Source organism: Tachypleus tridentatus, chromosome 10 (assembly GCF_004210375.1).
Source record: "Tachypleus tridentatus isolate NWPU-2018 chromosome 10, ASM421037v1, whole genome shotgun sequence".
NCBI lineage: Eukaryota > Metazoa > Arthropoda > Merostomata > Xiphosura > Limulidae > Tachypleus > Tachypleus tridentatus.
This window is the reverse complement of record NC_134834.1, coordinates 159,129,411-159,148,371: the sequence shown is the minus strand read 5'-3', so window position 1 is coordinate 159,148,371 and position 18,961 is coordinate 159,129,411. Positions and strand designations below refer to the sequence as shown.

General features: G+C 35.5%; 1 protein-coding gene across 6 annotated transcripts in view; it reads left to right on the top strand.

The window, feature by feature from the left end:
- Nucleotides 1-210: 210 nt before the first annotated feature.
- Nucleotides 211-18,961, top strand: part of LOC143230754 (dachshund homolog 1-like) — a 118,941-nt gene continuing 100,190 nt past the window's right edge. For 2 of the 6 annotated variants that reach the window (XR_013016615.1, XR_013016616.1), the window contains exon 1: nt 212-1,222. Coding sequence is in view for 4 of the 6 variants with exons in the window: in XM_076464870.1 (XP_076320985.1) it covers nt 432-1,222 (791 nt within the window). In the remaining 2 variants the exon portion in view is untranslated. Of the gene's footprint in view, nt 1,223-18,961 lie in introns of all 6 variants that reach the window. The other 4 variants (XM_076464868.1, XM_076464869.1, XM_076464870.1 and 1 more) reach the window with 3 other exon arrangements.

Here is an 18,961-nt window from a genome sequence, read left to right as displayed (position 1 = left end):
ACAATGATAGTTACATCTGTAGTATGTTGTGAAAATTTCACAGCATGTTACCAAGTGTAAACTGATTTATATTTTCTAAAAACTTGGTCTACCTTACTAAATTTTGTCCGAATTGGACTAATGCGTACATTGGTTGCCAACTGCGGGAGCGCCCCAGGCACACAGGGGCGTTGGCAAGCTCATGTTTGTGTGGTAGAAAGCTGTGTTCCATCTGGCTGCTACAGCTTGATACTGTGTCTTGACGCCTAATCGCGCAACGAATCAGTTGCGCTGGCAGCCACACACTTCGACGTTTGAGAGCGGTGAGTGGCGGTGTACGAGTAGATCGACACTGAAGCTCGTGTAGCGTCTTTGATTTTCCCAAGAAAATAACATGGACTTTACGAGGTACGGCTGAAAGTAAAGTTAGGTTAGGAGTTTGCAAAAGTGAGATGGATGCAACCGTTGGAACTGTAATTCCCTCTCAACAAGAAGCCAAGCCTAATCCTTCGGAAAGTAGCATAAGCCCAGAGATTGTGTGTGGCGGCTCGGAAAGAGAGAGTCCGAGGACTGGACACTCTTCTATCTCGCCTTCGGGACACGTTCATCCCCATGTGTCCGGTGAGATTCTCGTAACTGGTAACTTGAATGGAGGTGGCTCACCTGGTCAGGGGTCGGGCATAAATCTCTCTCCGAGTCCTCCCTGTTCCAGTCTCTTACCGGACCTGGCTACTCGCCAATTCACGCCCGCTTCCCTCGCATCGACTGTGGCTGGGATGATCGGAGCAGGAGTCAAACCAGGGGCCGAAATGGTCTGTCACACTCCGTCCGGGGTGCCTGTTACCGGAGTGCCCTGGTCCCTTATGACTAACAGTTACGGGTACGGCGGAAGCCTCTTGGAGCGCCCGACACACACGGGTTCTCCGCCGGGGATACCTGCCGAATCAGTACATGAGTGTCGCCTGATCGATTACCGAGGAGCCAAAGTGGCCGCTTTCAGGGTAAATAACGACTATCTGCTTTGTCTCCCACAAGCCTTTGAACTGTTTCTAAAACACCTAGTTGGTGGGCTGCATACTGTCTACACCAAACTGAAACGGTTGGACATCACCCCGATCGTGTGTAACGTAGAACAGGTGAGGATCTTACGAGGACTGGGAGCCATCCAACCCGGCGTGAACCGTTGTAAGCTACTGCCCTGTAAAGACTTTGATACTCTGTACAAGGACTGCACCACTGCCAGGTAAGCTGTACGGAGCAGAAGTTCTATAGACAATACTTTATTTCCCACCTGTTTATCAAGTTTAGTAATTACTTCTTACAGTCTTGTTGTTTTTGAGAGTTTTTAATGATATTTTACGTAACAGATTAAAGAACGCAAAATGTTGTTTTGTTTCACGCGTAAAGAAACAATTAAACAATTCTCATTTCATTCTGTTTCAAAAATGGAACATTTTAAAACTCTTGCACTATTTATTTCTCTTAATCAAATGAAAGTTTGTTTTCGTGATAAACAAACTGAGGCCTAAAATGTCCTGTCGTTCTGCTGCAACCACGTTGTATTTAAAGCTTTCTGAAATGTATTACAGTAAAGTTTTTTCGAATGTATTACAGTCAGCAATGCGACTGTAATATGCTGTAAAATTAGGTTGTGTTGAAAGCTTTCAGAGATGTATTATAGTCAGCAATGCAACAAGTACTGTACAATCGTGTTATATTTAAAGCTTTCGGAAATACAGTACGGTCAGCAATGCGACATACTTGAAACGTCTTGAACGTGTTTTCATCATCTGACGAAAATTATAAAGAAAAACAAAAGCTATTATATAACAAAAGACGTTATTTTTATTCCCAGTGCACGTTTAAGTTAGCTAATTAGGCACATAAAAAACAAGAGTTCGATTTTCCAAATTAATTTGTTTTTCCACCTATAAAAAAGCAATTTTACGTTTTTCAAATTATTGTATTATTACTACATCATTTTAACAGTATCGTGTAACCAGACCATTTTAAATCTTTTTTTTTCAGTTCCCATACTACAGTTTCTGTGGAACTTGGGTTACTGCGTTTTTAACATCGCTTTGGGCTACTTAATACAAAATATATTGAACTAATATTTTATATTTACTCGTTTCAGAAAAGATTTAAAATAGATGAGAATTCTGTGGTGTATGACGTAAGCCCGAGAAGAATAAATCGTTTGTGGGCTAAGAAATATATATTTTTTAATAGAGATGTTATGAGCTTTCATAGTTTGTGTTTGATATATATCCTTTATTGAAACTAATCCATAACTTGTCTCCACATACCCATTACGATTACCTTGTTACTATCGACTGTTGTGTATTTAACACTAATTAACACACGGATGTAGTAAACACTCAGAAGCTGGTATTCTGTCAGTGAATAAATATGCCTATCTTGCACCAAATACCCAGTGATTCACTTACTGTTATTCAAGGATTGTAGCATTCTGCCTAATAATAACTGTGATTATAATATAAAGCTATTTACTGACTTATTTACTATTATTTGGGAATCGATATATACTGGCTGAGAATAACTGTGCTTATGAATTTGAAACATGTAGTGTCTCACTTGCTGTTCTTCTGGGATTGATACATTTTGTCTGAAAATGACTGTACTTACGATTTGTTCGTATTTCTGAGATATTTATCTTCTTGTTAGCGCGGTTATTTGACAGCCAATTCATCTATCTATTTCTAACCCATTTACGTTTCTACAGAAAGATACTTCGTAGCTTTTGGATCTCATTATATGTATTGCTTGAAACTGGGGATATGACAAATAAATTGCAAACTTCGTGTTATATCTTGTGAATACTAACCAACTACCTTAGTTTCAACAGAACGTACATGATGTACAACAATATATTTTAAACAGCTTCAAATATGCTAAAATGTATTACGTTAATTTGTCAAGTTTCAACAGAATGTACATGATATACAAAAATATATTTAAAACAACTTAAATATGCACTATATACACTATTACGTCAAGTTTAGTTATTATGTAAGTTTTTTTTTTTGTGTTTTCGTATTGCAAAGCCACAAAGGGCTATCTGCTCAGCCCACCGAGGGGAATCGAACCCCTGATTTTAGCGTTGTAAATCCGGAGACATACCGCTGTACTAGTGGGGAGCTATTATGAAAGTATAAAACGCTTGTGAAATTGAAAATCGTTTAAGTTTTTAAGTTCTTGTATTAGCTTTTTAACTGACATGTGTTATTTTATACGTATATGTGCATATATATTATATACGCAACGATTGTTTGTACCAATACCGTTTAACAATTAAATGTTGCAAAAGTATTAGTTTTAACACATAAATCTCTACATATTCAGAGATATCAGGTACTTGGTGTGTCTAAAATATAGCCCGCGTTCGAGTACTCATAGGTATTATTGTCTTAATTTTCAAAAGGTAAGACATTAATTAAACAGTCGTTACATATTCTTGCTACATAGGTTGAACTAACGAAACGGTGGGTTCACACGAGTCTAGGTTTATGAGATAAAAGGATTATCAAATGTAGTCACATGTTAAGCCTTCAACACCTTAGCATCTTTACGTGTGCGTTGTTGTAAAGAAACAAGTAGCAAGAATGGATAGGTGTGTTAATCTGTTTTCGCTGAAAACATATTACACGAGTGCATATCACATACGATTTTATGTATTACATAAGTAATAATTTGATTTTAAAGTTAATTTGAAAGGCCGTATCAAAATACGAATTTTTCTTTGGAATCTCTTATAAATGTCTTGATAACATTGGTTTTATGGCCCAGTGCTCAACTGCTTTTTGAAGTGGCATACATAAACTATATGTTTATATAGTTGAACACCACACATACAAATACATGCATATGTATGTTTCATATCATTGGGTTCTGATAGAATCAAGTCCAAGTTGTTAGAAAACTTTTATTTATGGACATGAAACTGTATATAAGGTAATATATCCAAGCATACTTAACTTTACCAAAGTCCACTTGCCAATGCTAATTTTAGATCGTTTTACATATTACAGGAAGATATTTGCTAAGCCTAAGTACTGTTTCCAGCCTCGTGTAATACAACTTATGATATATCAGTTCTCGGTTTCAGGGCATTGTTTTACTCCCCTTACTTTTCTTTCGTTTATTTATAACAGTAAATATTCGTCTCCAACTAATGACGCGAGAATAAACTAGTTATGTAGGACCAACCAGATGACGACTGTTATTCTCACAACCGATTACATGCCACGTATTTCAAGGAATGCAATATTTTTACACTTAAAGTAATGAGTATTTTATCCTTATAACGCGGTAAATACGAGTTGAATATGTTTCGTTTACCTTCGATATTTAATCTTGTGTTACGGTGGCGACAGCGTCATGATTCTTTAACTGAAGGTAACATTTTCAATTCTTTGATAACAATTAAACTGTGAATTCAAACTATGTCACGGATGTTACGGCAATACGCTTAAATATGTCTTCATGTTATATGAGGTTGATGCCGATTGTTTAGTCTCTAATTAATGGTGATCTTTACTGAAGAAAACCGAAAGTTTGAATGCTTCGGAAAAAAGGCTAGGTAATAAAAATTCAAACGTACTTATAAAAATACTATAGTCGCAAAAACTCATTTTAGTTTCCTCTGACGACGTGTAATTTTGAATTTGAAATAAAGTATACCTTTATAAGTATCAGTTTTTAACTTTCATATTATTTACTTGTATTAATACCATTCTGTACCTGTATTGTACCATGCAAAGTTTTTTTCTTCTTTTCGTCTGTTATAACATGCAAATAACTTACAGAATAAGCAACATAAAAATCGATTAATTTACCCATTATTTGTGTAAAATACACAGGGGACGACAACACTAACTTGTGGGATTTATTAGAATATTGACAAAATTGTTCTGCTACTCTGGCATATGCTTCAAGTTCACGTACCCATAAGTACTTTGGTGTATAAATAATTTGGAAAAAGTGTTTAGAGAACTTTTATGAACCGTAACTGGTAATTCTGAGAATCTTCTGTTTTGTAACTAGGACACATTCATATGCACCAACAAAAGCAATCTTATACATTGAAGAACAACGTTGGAACCATTCAGTTTATATTCATAAGAGATACCATGCTATCAGAAGGGTGATTTTTAACTCGTCTGTTTTATTAACGTATTACTGAGTGGTTCATTTCAAGGTGTTTTATCTCTTCTTGTTGTTAAGTTTTATTTAGATTATTATATATTTATTTCAAGATCTTCTGAGTGAAAGAGTATAGAGACTGTTGTATACTTTTGGTTTTGTATGTGGTCGTAGAATTAGATCTGATATTCCAAGCTGGCAATTCTTCGTGTTATATTATTAAGTTTAGGGCCAAAAACGTTATGAACAGCTAAGACTCTGAATTGATGAAATAACCAATTCTATTATTTATAAGTAAGAATGCAATGGAAGAACATTTACATAGTTTTACTCGTTGCCAGACTGATTTTTTCTAACGTTGGTTTATTTATAATTAGGTATCTTATTCTGATCAGAAGCTAATATTAAAATACTCTTGAACCACGGTTTCCATCCTGTGATCCCAGGGCCTTTAGTGGTCTTTAAGCATTCTGAAAGGGATATGGGACAGAAAAGATGTATTATGTTTGTATTTAATATTGTGTTTACCATGTATTGTATTACAACAACAACAACAAGAGAGAAAGGATACTGTGTTCAGTCAACTAATTCTTTTTTTTTTATTGACAGTTTCATGAACTTAAAACACATGTATGTTTTACGATAAGTTGTTACACATACACCTTTCTGATGAAGGAGTTATCAAGACACTTTTGGGTTCGTGCAGTAATCCACGAAGGAGAAAAGGTTCAGAACTAGTGCTTTAGAGATATTCTTAGATAACCAGTCATAATGTAACAACACAATTTTGGCTAAACCAGTATCGCTTTGAAACTTGACTATCGGTGGTTGTCAACGGTTTATTTTTCTAGAAATATACCGAGATAAATATCTTAACTACGTGATACAGATTTCACTTTTCGTTACATTGCTGACTAATCCTATCTTCAGCAATCACAAGTAAAGGATTAACGTGGACGAATTAAGTGAGGCCTATCGATGTTGTTGAACCTCGCTACAGCGTGAAGTTACGTAAGCTGTACCAGCGGGCGAGTACAGTGTTACTTCTTAATAAGTTTGTTCGGAGAATTGTATACATGGCTTCCGTTTCGAGTGACAATCTGTTCCACTCGCATGGGACTCGGTGAAAGTGAATACAGCTAGGATGCGAATACTGTCTTGATAGAACGTGACACACTGAAAGTGATTTAGTTGGGCTTCTGCCGTGGGTTGGGTATGTCAGCACTGTCCTAGTGGCACGTGACACATTTACATAAAACTATCGAAACAGTAACCGAGATATTTATAGATGACATTAATCCAAGTAACAGTTGTCATGATATGGGATTTCTTACTCCATGTGAAGTATTACATTTTTACTTGCAAAGCAGTTCTTGTGTTTCGTCCTTTTATCTCCAGTTACGCTGTTTGTTGTTTTTATAGTTTTCGTATCTTGGCTACTTCAGAGGGTCAACCAAGCTCACCGTTAACTTACAACTACTTATCAATGTCATCCCTATACTTTCTAGTATAAGGCCCTCTACACTTTTAGTAGACGGTAATTACACACACACATACAGTAACGAGAAGCAAACGTTTCACTTGGATTGACAGTTGGTGGATATTTGTTTAAAAACAACTATAACAACAATTTGTTTCAGGTGTTTAGCTACGAGGCATTTTAAAGAAAAACGATGAAAATTAAAACCATTAATTATTTATAAAGTCGATTATGTATTTACAGTGGGCGCATCTTTCTGTGTGTAACGTTTTTCTTTGAAAGTTTAATATCACCCCTACTTCTTAATATTATACATATTTGCCTGCAGAGGACGTGAGAGATAGGTGGTTATACTGGTAGCTGTTACTTGGGGGTGCTGATATTGTTAGAAGAAATTAATGTGACAGGGATATTTTTTAGATTATTACAAGCCAAAAAGGGTTATGTTTTGCAACGTGATCATGTCATATTACTAGTTGGTTTCTGCCACTAGAAGTCAATAAAATCAGTGGTACAGGGAAGGGTATGAATTGTTCGGTGTGCAGTTAGTAACTGGTGTTGGACACAGCCTTTTAAAAGTTACACAAAATCGCTCTTTTGTTATATAGGTGAAAGACGGCCACTTCTTACTTTATTTCATAGCTTACCAGGAGATTACAGAATACGAATCAGTTTTGCTGGGAAATGAAAATCGCACAGATGAATCTCAACCAGTGAAACCTATTGTGTTTTGCAAATAATTGGAAGACAACATCGTTTTGTTTGTTTTTGAATTTCGAGCAAAGCTACACGAGGGCTATTTGCGCCAGCCGTCCCTAATTTAGCAGTGTAAGACTAAAGGGAAGGCAGCTAGTCATCACCGCCCACCGTCAACTCTTGGGCTACCCTTTTACCAACCGAATAGTGAGATTGACTGCACATCATAACACCCTTACAGCTGAAATGGCGAGCATGTTTGGTGCGACGGGGATTCTAACCCGCGACCCTCAAATTATGAATCGAGCGCTTTAACCACATGGCTATGCCAGGCTTTACGTCGTTTCGACTACGAACATGGTCGTGGAGATAATGATGTTTTTATCGGGTTAAAAGGTAAGTCATATTCTTGTAATCAGCAAAAATAGAAAACGTACATTCCCCCCGTCAATTATCGACTTCAGTGATAGTCGTTTCTTTAATGGCCCCGTATGGTGAAGTGGGTTAAGGAGTTCGACTCCTAATCCGAGGGTCGCGGGTTTGAATCCCAGTCGCACCAATCATGCTATCCCTTTCAGCCGTGGGGGCGTTATAATGTGACAGTCAATCCCACTATTCGTTGGTAAAAGTGTAGCCCAAGAGTTGACGGTGGGTGGTGATGACAAGGTACCTTCCCTCTAGTCTTACACTACTAAATTAGGGACGGCTAGCACAGATAGCCCTCATGTAGCTTTGCGCGAAATTTAAAAAAACAGCAAACAAACGTTTCCTTAACACTTCCATTTTAAGTCTTCCATGTGTTAAGAATTCACTATGCTTACATTGCGACAAATAAATCAACAGTTTCTCGAGAATTAGATAAGTTAGTTTATTCATCTTTTTTTTTTCTGTTTTCGAACTAGGATTAAAGTAATTTTTGGAATAAAGATTTGATTTCGGCACAAACATTTAGATTACAAAAAAAACAAACCTATTTTAGATATGTAATATTAATATGGTATATAATTTGTAATTAGTTCACTCCACTTATTAATTTATACCTGGTAGTACATGTATGTACAATCATTATAGGTAATTTCTAAACAAGAATTTTCGACAAAATACTTGAAATCATCTTGATTGACTAGCCGCCCCTAGAGAGAGAAAGGACCAGCCAGTATTGATTGAGTTGAACTTACCTGTCACTCAGCTAATATAGAGGGCACTTTGAGTCAAAAAAATCACTGAAGGCTGTTGGTAAATTACAGGTCTCATAACAAGGGGAGATTGTGTTTCACAGATGCTTAGTGTCTTGCACCTGCACACAACCCTCGGAAGAATTTATCTTGCACTCCCCGTCCGCCTTCAGATATATTCGAATCTTTTTTATTTCTTTTAGATCAGGTAGGTGAGCTGACAAGTATCCTGGTCTGTATAATTTTTGTAGAAAATTGGTGTACGATATGAATTGGCTAGCATGAATATACGTCTTGCGATGGTAAACTCGCAAGGTTTGATCAATGTGGTTACCACACAGTAATGCTAGTATGTTTAGTTGAAGGTTAATATGGTTGGGATAGACATAGTATAAGTTGTCTTTAGGCTATTCTCAGTAAATTAGAATTTTGATTTTATGTTTTGCAAACTAACTAAAAACAAATTCTCTAAAGTTGAATATGTTAAACTGGAAAGAAAGAATGCTCTTAGAAACACCGGTCATTGGAAAAAAAGAACGAATTGAGCAATTATTTTTTTCAAAATGGCACGTCGGTAAGTCTGAAGGCTTATAACACTGAATACCGGATTTCAATATCCGTGGTGGGCACAGCACAGATAGCCCATTATATAGTTTCGTGTGTAACAACGAACAAACCTTTCAGGATTTAAGTATAAGTTAAAAAGCTTCGAAATTAAAAGCAGGGCTATCGACCACAAAAACAAGAAACTCTTCATGGGATTGGTTACACACACACGTGTTGGTAACTATAATAACAAATATTATCTACCGATTCCATTACAGTGTGCTATGAAATAATATTCACAGCAGGGAATTTTCCTATTGCGCATTTGACAACAAATTGTGTACCTCTTAAGATATATGTGTGCAGTTGAGAATCTACCTATGTGAGTAAGTTGAACTTGATAAATATATACATATAGCACACTTAAGATTATAAAATCCCATTACAGAGTTGATAAGTAAATGTATTTACTAAAATGTTTTTCCATTATTTGGATTAATTGTTACTAGGACTGTATTTTTGAAGTGCATTAAGGTGTTATGTATTACAAAATGATGTCATTCAAATATAGTTGTGCAGTGGAAGAGCAAATCCTGAGGAAAAGCTCTTTTTCACAAGATCACGCATAATAATTTTAAAAATGAAAAAGGGATTAAAAGTAGAATAATTCATATCTTATCAGGGGGATCAGGCCCCACTTTCAATAGCGGGAGATTAGCACCCTATTTAGTTCCTCCACAAATCTTGATAGGCTTAACATTTCGACAACTTGAATTGATTCATTATAAGAAAAAAAAAGTTAAATTCTAATCTTATTTGAGGAAGGTCCCCCGCTGATAGAGCGGTAAGTCTACGGACTTACAACGCTAAACGCAGTCGTTCGACTCCCCTCTGTGGACTCAGCAGATAGTCCGAAGTAGATTTGCTATAAGACAAATACATACACTTATTTGAGGAAGAGTCCAAAATATAAAAGGTCAAAGGTCATGTAAGCTGGGTTTGGTCACTAAACTATTTATTTTCACGTTAATGTTTCTAGCGCTTTTTACTGAATCCTCTTATATCTTGCTGCTCTAGTTCCGACAAGCTTGATTTGCTATCAAATCTGTCTTCTCTCTAATTTATTATTTTATTTTGAAATTTTTAACATAAGCATGAACTTTTTTCTAATATTCTATGGAAATAAACTTGTTTTGACTGAGATCATAGAAAGGTAAGTAATCTGTTGGAAATTCTGAGTTCTAGCAACGTAAGTAGATTTCAATAAAGAATTCTATTTTTCTTGCTAAAACATTTGATAATACCTGAATGGATAGATGGCAGCACACGCTTCAGCTCTTCCGGTAGCATTTGCCCAAGCGTTTAAATTAACTCCTGATGTCAGATATTTATTAGATAAATGAGTCACTTGTTTTGTCATGACATGGGAAAAATTGGCCTGTAAGAAGTGTTTTTTTTTTCAACTCAGAGCTATAAGATAGTTTGATATATATTCTTTTTATGAAAATTTTTATTGAAATTTATTATACAATACGATATCTGTATTATCAGTTTTAATACTAGTAGATACACGTTACTGTAGTGATAATAAGGTATAAAGGATTATTTTTATATACACGATTACGTTATCGTTTTCAATACTTCAAGAAGATTAACGATGCTGTGTCTGTTCCATTATGTATTGATTTTATAACTCAAAAACAGTTTTACGAGTTATTCACCTATATTTATACATGGTAAAAATTAGCTCCAAGTTTTGTGAACATTGTTTGACGAAGCGAAATGATTGAAGTTTGAACATGATATCAAGAGATCGGATGTTATACATCTCAGTTGGGACAATGGTCAACTTCAGCTGCACTGGTGACATTGCTTTCGGGACTACAGACTTATTTTACTACCTTTAATAAAAATCATTGATTGATAAGTTTCAGCACTGATATTACCTTCTTCAGAGGATTAAATAGTAATGGAAAATATCAGGTAAACCTATCAGGAATATATGTTGTTGTCAAGTTTCCTTTCCAGCTCCTGCTCAATAACTCTGGCTGGACGTTTGTTGCTCTACATAAAAAAAACAACAACAAAAAACAGACAATTGTATCTTAGAACTAAAACTGGTTTGAGTGGTAATTAAAATAAAAATTCTCTGATCCACTCCACGGTAACAGCTTTACGAGCTATGATCCAAATCCTTAGCGAAATCACTGTGTAGAAGAAAGACCATGTGTTCGGCTGAGACTTAGCGATCAGTGTCATCTTCGGGATGACGTAGTCTTATCAGAATAGAATATCTTTACAGTATTTTTATGAAGACCATTTTTCTTCATCCGTGTATGTAACTTAAATAAGATATGAAGTAAAACTGATAAACTGCCTGTGTTTGCTGTTTAAAGTTAATCAAAAACAGCTAAGCTCGGCAAGTACTTTATACACTCGGCCACGAAAGATGGCAGCTATGTTATGGTGAATGTAATACTCACACGCAATATTTTTTTTTCTGTACCTGTTAAAAGTTTTAAACAGCTGAATCACACGAGCGAATCAGTGTACGTGTTATCGTTATTACTACACTAAATGTCCAAACAATAAAATCCCATTTAATGTTTATTATCATTATTTTGAATAGAAAGTGCCATCTTAAATAACTCTATCAAAGATCGTAATGTTTTAAAATACCACACTTCGTAAGACTACTCGCTTTTGAACAGTGAAGATCAGTCCACTTGAATATGCTGAGCAATAATAATTTACATAGAAAGGTTAAAAGTACGTTAACAAAGCTTAAAGTTTCCATTAACAAATGAGAATTCGAATTCGTAACATCAAGTTTTTATGGTCTGTCACAATAGCTGTGGGTTGTTGTTTTTTTAACGCAAAGCTACACAATAAGCTGAGTTCCTTCCACCGCGGGGAGTCAAACCCGGGATTTTACCATTATAAATTTGTATCTGAGAACGACTGGTATGGGTATTAACACTTTTATTCATAAGCAGAAAACAACGTTTGGAACTTCCTTTTGACCTTCTCAGCCGTTCTGAGATACAATTTTATTTCAAGTGGGTTTCTCGCCATTAAGAACATTATAGGTTTGTTTCTTTACCACTGATCCCCCAACCCCTGAGAGAACTAACGGTTCAGAAGTTCATTTTAAATAGTATGTGTCTGTTTTTGTTTTTATTTGCACAACACACAAAATACACTATCGTTTTGGGCAAGTTTGTTTTGGAAATTTATGTAAAGCTACACGTAAGCTATCTGCGCATCGTCACTAATTTTGAACTGATATAGTCCATAGGAAATAGCACCCTGTAGACTAGTGCTCACCGCAAACTGTTCGGCTGCTCTAATCGAATAATGGGATTTAACTGTCAATTGTATACCACAGCCGCAAAGAACGAAACATGATCATTCAGCGACAGAACGCCATCCCGGATTCCCAGTCTGGCACGCTAACGACTAGGTTACACCCAACACCTTTCGAGCCAGAAAACAAGTGTTGAAATAAATCTTATGTTGTACAACGATTGTTGTATCGAGCTAAACTCGGAGTTTCTATTCATTAAGGAATGTTACCTAACTAGCACACAAGAATGAGATGGTACAAAACGCAGATTGACAAATTTAACGTCTTTTTATACAACAGAAACCTGTTCTACTGTTTTTACACAGTAAGGTATAAGGGCTGTGTGTGCACCTCGGGAAACCGAACTCCGAGTGATGATTTTGCAGGTTCGTATACTTACCGCTGACCCATTGGAGAGGGTCATAGAAATTTGTAAGAAATGTAGTAACATGCTGTAAAAAACTTACCCTGAACACCTCAATCAATATAGCTCGAAGATCCAAAACATTTGTTTCAGGAGTAAGAAGAATCCGATATTGACTCTGTCGTAAGATGATACATTGTTATGAGGGTTTAAATAAAAACAAAACGTAACTGAAAATTATAAGGTTCGTAAATTATAATCTGACAATTATATGTTTATAAAATGAAAGACGTTGTTCAGAAAACTTTCGTTTGTTTGTTGTCAGACATAAATCTACACAATAGACTATTTGTGTTGCGCCCACCACGTAACATTTACTGCTGAACCTCTGGAAAGGGGCTGCTTAAAATGTATACCAACTTATAAATGTCCATTTGGATCCCCCATATCCAGAACTGAAATGGATAGCAGTCAAAAATGGCAGGGAGGGTTCGCGTAGTTTTACTGATAACCAATTTTTTGTAGCAGTTATTTCGTTACTCGTGGAAAACAGTAACCTATTAAACTCATCTGTTGTTGTAACGTATACATTTACTTAAAGAGTTTTGTATAGAAAACTAAATGTGTTCCATCACATACAATTATTTGTATTGGTTACATCAACTGCATTTGAACATTGGTTTGTCGAAATGTCATTGGATCAAAGTAGCCCATCTAAAACCATGACGTAAGTTTTTTATCCGTAATAAATGTTAAAGCAAATGATCGGGACCACATTATTGACAAGGAAATGATCAGGGCCACATTATTGACTTCGATATTAATCACGTGTCCAAGATATTCTAAGTTCAACCTACAAATGCCCAACTGTAAGTTAACAATGTAAGAAAATTATTCACTTCTACAAAGATCTCGAATCCTTTCCTCACCCTTTCAATAGTGAGGGTGTTATAATTTTACGGCCAATCCTACTATTCGTTGGTAAAGAGTTGACGGTGGGTGGTGTTGACTAGCTATCTTTCTTGAGACTAGCCTCTTACTTCAGAATTAGGAACAGCTAACGCAGATATTTCTAAAGTAACTTTCCGCAATGGTACATATACAAATAAAGTATTATTGTAGCTTGTTTTGTATCTTTTTTATTATACACTGTAACAGCAAATTTTAAGTAGAGGTTTTACAGTCAAAAAAGCTGGAAAAAAACCTATATGTTTATTACGAATATTTTTTTATTTCGTTCAGACTGACAGGTTCTGTTTAAGCAAACTTTAAAAAAACATGCTTATGTTTAATCACATACTAGCCGAGAGACACCTTTAAAATGGCGGGTTCAAATCCCTGTCACACCAAACATGACTTGCCATTTCAGCCGTGAAGACGTTATATAGTTACGGTTAATCCCACTATTCGTTGGTAAAAGAGTTAGCCCAAGAGTTGGCGGTGGGTGGTGATGACTAGCTGCTTTTCCCTCTAGTATTACACTGCTAAATTAGGGACGGCTAGCGCAGATAGCCCTCGAGTCGTACGTGTAGTTTGATTAACATATTATGGCATATTCCCTCTTGTTTTCGCTCATGGGTTCTTACAAATATACGAAACCTTTACTCAACCCATTCTGTGCAAATGTTAAAAGTTTTAAAAATAGTACTTAGTTTTACGTCTTACGTATATTATTATACGAGTAAAGTCTCTTTATTCTCTTTACGCGTAAAACTTGCCTAGCCGCATAAGTTTCAAGACTGTAGGGTAAGAGTACACGAAACCATAAAAGAAATTACTTACGTATGTGTTAAATACGAAAAAAAAATCGAACTGTAAAAACACGTAAACATTTCACTCTGGATAGTTCTCTGCTATAGAAAGTACAATTCGATGTCGTCACGATATACTAGTTTTGCATATACGAAAGCGCATAAGCAAAAAGTTATTATTAGGACGACAAGCGTTATTACAAACTTATACTAACACTTGAATAATTTAGACTAAAGAAGCAAGTGGGTGTAATTTGTTTTCTAAAACTGTATTAGTACGTTAGTGAGGTTGAGCAGGTCACTTTACTATGCATAAAAATATGAATGTTGTGTCGAATTATCTAAACGGATAGTTAGGTTATACAAAACATTTTTAGTTAAAAAAGTTTTCAAATTATTGATCGTCTTTTTATACTTTTCGAAACGGACTGAATTAAAACTTAATTGGACAATAATTTCACTCATTTGGTAAAATCCGTCTGAATGAGCAAGTCCCACGTGTCTATGCCCCCTGGATGCAATTTAGGATGATATTTGCGAACATACTAACTATTATCGCATGTCAATTATGTATTGATGTTCCCAGTATTTACTTTGGGAAATCTTCTGAGAACGTACTATCCACGTCAGATGTGTAATTTATTTATGTTTTCATAACGTTTCGTCAGTTCGAACGTTGATAAAACTATAACTATACAGTTCAGAAATTAATGGTTTGTTATTGACAATTAGGTTTATGTTTATGTAGATACTGGTTTAATAATTTAATTACAATGTCCATTTTGTTATAACATATTTAGATTTAAACAGCTGTTTGTTCTTATATGGTTTATTTGTTTTTGAAGCAACTTTTGTTGGTTAGGAGTTACAGTTAATGATGTTATTAGGCTACACTGTTGCTAAGAGACTTAATAGTTGTTTGTTCATGTTTGTTTGTTTGTGAAGTAGCTTTCTGTTGGTTAGGAGTAACAGTCAGTGATGTTATTAGGCTACACTGTTGCTAACAGACTTAATAGCTGTTTGTTCACGTTTGTTTGTTTGTGAAGTAGCTTTTTGTTGGTTAGGAGTTACAGTTAATGATGTTATTAGGCTACACTGTTGCTAACAGACTTAATAGTTGTTTGTTCATGTTTGTTTGTTTGTGAAGCAGCTTTTTGTTGGTTAGGAGTTACAGTTAATGATGTTATTAGGCTACACTGTTGCTAACAGACTTAATAGCTGTTTGTTCACGTTTGTTTGTTTGTGAAGTAGCTTTTTGTTGGTTAGGAGTTACAGTTAATGATGTTATTAGGCTACACTGTTGCTAACAGACTTAATAGTTGTTTGTTCATGTTTGTTTGTTTGTGAAGCAGCTTTTTGTTGGTGAGGAGTAACAGTCAGTGATGTTATTAGGCTACACTGTTGCTAACAGACTTAATAGTTGTTTGTACATGTTTGTTTGTTTGTGAAGTAACTTTTGGTTAGTTAGGAGTAACAGTCAGGGTTGTTATTAGGCTACACTGTTGCTAACAGACTTAATAGTTGTTTGTTCATGTTTGTTTGTTTGTGAAGTAGCTTTCTGTTGGTTAGGAGTTACAGTTAATGATGTTATTAGGCTACACTGTTATTAACAGACTTAATAATTGTTTGTTTGCGAAGTAGCTTTTTGTTGGTTAGGAATAACAGTTAATGATGTTATTAGGCTACACTGTTGCTAACAGACTTAATAGTTGTTTGTTCATGTTTGTTTGTTTGTGAAGTAGCTTTCTGTTGGTTAGATGTAAGAGTCACTGCTTTTTATTAGGCTGTACTGTCGTCAATGAGTTTACTTGTTTCCTCGGAGAACTTAATATGTTTTATAACAGAATAACACGTTGTTTGCGTGTGAGACGTATTAATTTTCGTTCGTCTGAATTATTACTAGTTAGATGATTGTTGTCTATTGCTAATTTCCTCTTGATCGAACTACAAACCAATTCATATGAAACAACAACAACGTGGTAACGTAATTCAGCTTGACACCACATTGTTCAATTTATAGAGTATCACCACTGTCTTAGTTACTGTATAGATACCACAAAAGTATCAATACTGAATAGAATGTCTGGGCTGAAGGCTGGCTCATTATTTTCAAATGTTAGACAAGGGAAGAAACAGAAAGCTTCAAAGCTAACCACATCCAGACCAGTTATGGCTCGCTTCCAGGCCTCCGCCTCCTGTCCACGCCTTCAACTTGAAATCGTGACTTTCTGCATTCGGACAACGGGTAGTGGCCTACTCAGATGTAGAAGAAACTTAAGAACTCGCACATTTCGGAGATGCCTGAGATGCCCTGTAACGTTCAACTGTTATTAGTGCTCAGATGTTAAAGATGTGTTGTCAGACACGTATCCACTAATGTATGCCAAGCGTGTTTGATTGGCTGACAAAAAAGAGGAAATCTCTCACGTTCTTAAATCCGAACAAAACGTATTAACGAGATACAAATATTATTTAACTAATAAACGTTTCTAGAAAATAAGCTAATATTTAAAGACATTTTAGAATGAAATAAAAACGTAAACAAGGTTTCCCACAGTTTTTTTTTATATAGTAATTTCAACAAGATGGTTTGTTTTTAAATTTTGCGCAAAGCTACACGAGGGTTATCTGCGCTAGTCGTCACTAATTTAGCAGTGTAAGACGAGAGGGAAGGCAACTAGTCATCACCACCCATCACCAATTCTTGGGCTACTCTTTTACCAGTGAATAGTGGGATCGTTCGTACATTATAACGCCTCCACGGCTAAAAGAACGAGCATGTTTGATGTGACTGGGATTTGAACCCGCAGCCCTCAGATTACGGGTCAATTTCCCTAACCACCTGGCAATTCTGGTCCGACAAGATGGTAAAATTAACGTGTAATTTTAATTTGAAAGATTAAAACAAGGAAAAACTTGTCTTAGAATATTTCGACTTCTTATTCCAAATCATAAATGTATTACTGTTGTGCACATGACAATCTGTTTAGTGGAAAACAGCACAAAATGTAGTTTCTTGTTTACCGGGACATAAATGAAAGAAGGGTAAAGTTACAAACGAAATGCAGTTTTTGATGAACTTATAATGAACAGTTTTTTGTAAAAGCATGTCTCTTCAGCGGAAGCTACTGTGTGATAGTCTTAAAAACTTCGACTAACCAGTCTCTTCGTTATTGTTGTATATGTTGTTGTTTTTTAAATTGATTACCTACAAATAATAGGATTAGAACTAAATGAGTTGTAGCTAAGAATGATGCAGAGCTTTCCATATTTTCACACTGAATGAAATAAAAGTCTTTAGATAAAAGGAAGAACAAGGATAAGTACACATAGACAAGATTCGACCACAAAACATCAGGTGTTATACAAAAGTCCTTAAAGAAAATAAAGAACTGTAGTGTTATGGGTTTCGAGAAAGTTAGATTCTAAGAAAAACTACATTTTTCCGAACCTGGTATATATAGATCAGTCCACCTACTCAGAAACTTGCAAATTTTCAGCAGAGACATTTATGAAGTAACCTTCTCACAACTGACTGATTTAATCATGCAAGAACTTTTGGCAGCTTGTTTTAATCTATCATCTTCAATGATAAAAAGGAATTGTGCTGTGCTAACGTAAGTTTTTTTATTTCGTTATCGTTGGTTTTAAGTTCTTGATTATTGCCTGTTTACAGAGCATTATCTGTAAACAAAGACTCAATTTCTGTATAAACCAAATAAGCTAACTCTGGAGTTTAAAACACCAGAATCCTATAATAAAAACAAAGGCTCAAATTATATCTAAACCAAAGAAATTAACTCTGAAGTTTAAAACACCAGGATTCAATTATTCGTCAATATGCTCCCGTTTAATAAAAACAAAGGATCAACTCTTATCTAAACCAAAGAGTTAATTCTAGAGTTAAAACACCGATATTTGATTAATTATGAATAGACTCTCGGTTAACCGAAAGACAGGTTCGATTTCAACAAAACCAGCGATGAGATTCGACATAGATGCACAACTTTACAAGCGCTACTTGATGCTGAAGTGTGTGAAACGAACCATACGAAAATGTGTTTCTTGTTCAGGTATAGCTAGCTTATGAATCTCTCGTGGTCTTTAAGTGCTAGCTTATGAATCTTTCGTGGTCTTTAAGTGCGGACCGTTGCTATAGGAATTATCTACCTACTTTCGCAGACTGTATATCCGTCATCTGTTAGTCGTGCTTGTATGTACAGCACGTTCTTTAATAACAAAACATTATTTTTGCGTAAGAATGTTACACGAATTTTGGCTTTGCTTATAATGATAATGCACGAGATTGCTGAAAGCTGCCCACAGTTTTGCCATTTCAACATGAGCTCTAACCTTCAGTTCAAACACCTCAGAATCTAACAATTTTTATCCCTTCAGATTTATGAGGTTAGAATGATCAGAGTGATTCTCATCTTTATAATAAACTTATTTTTGTTT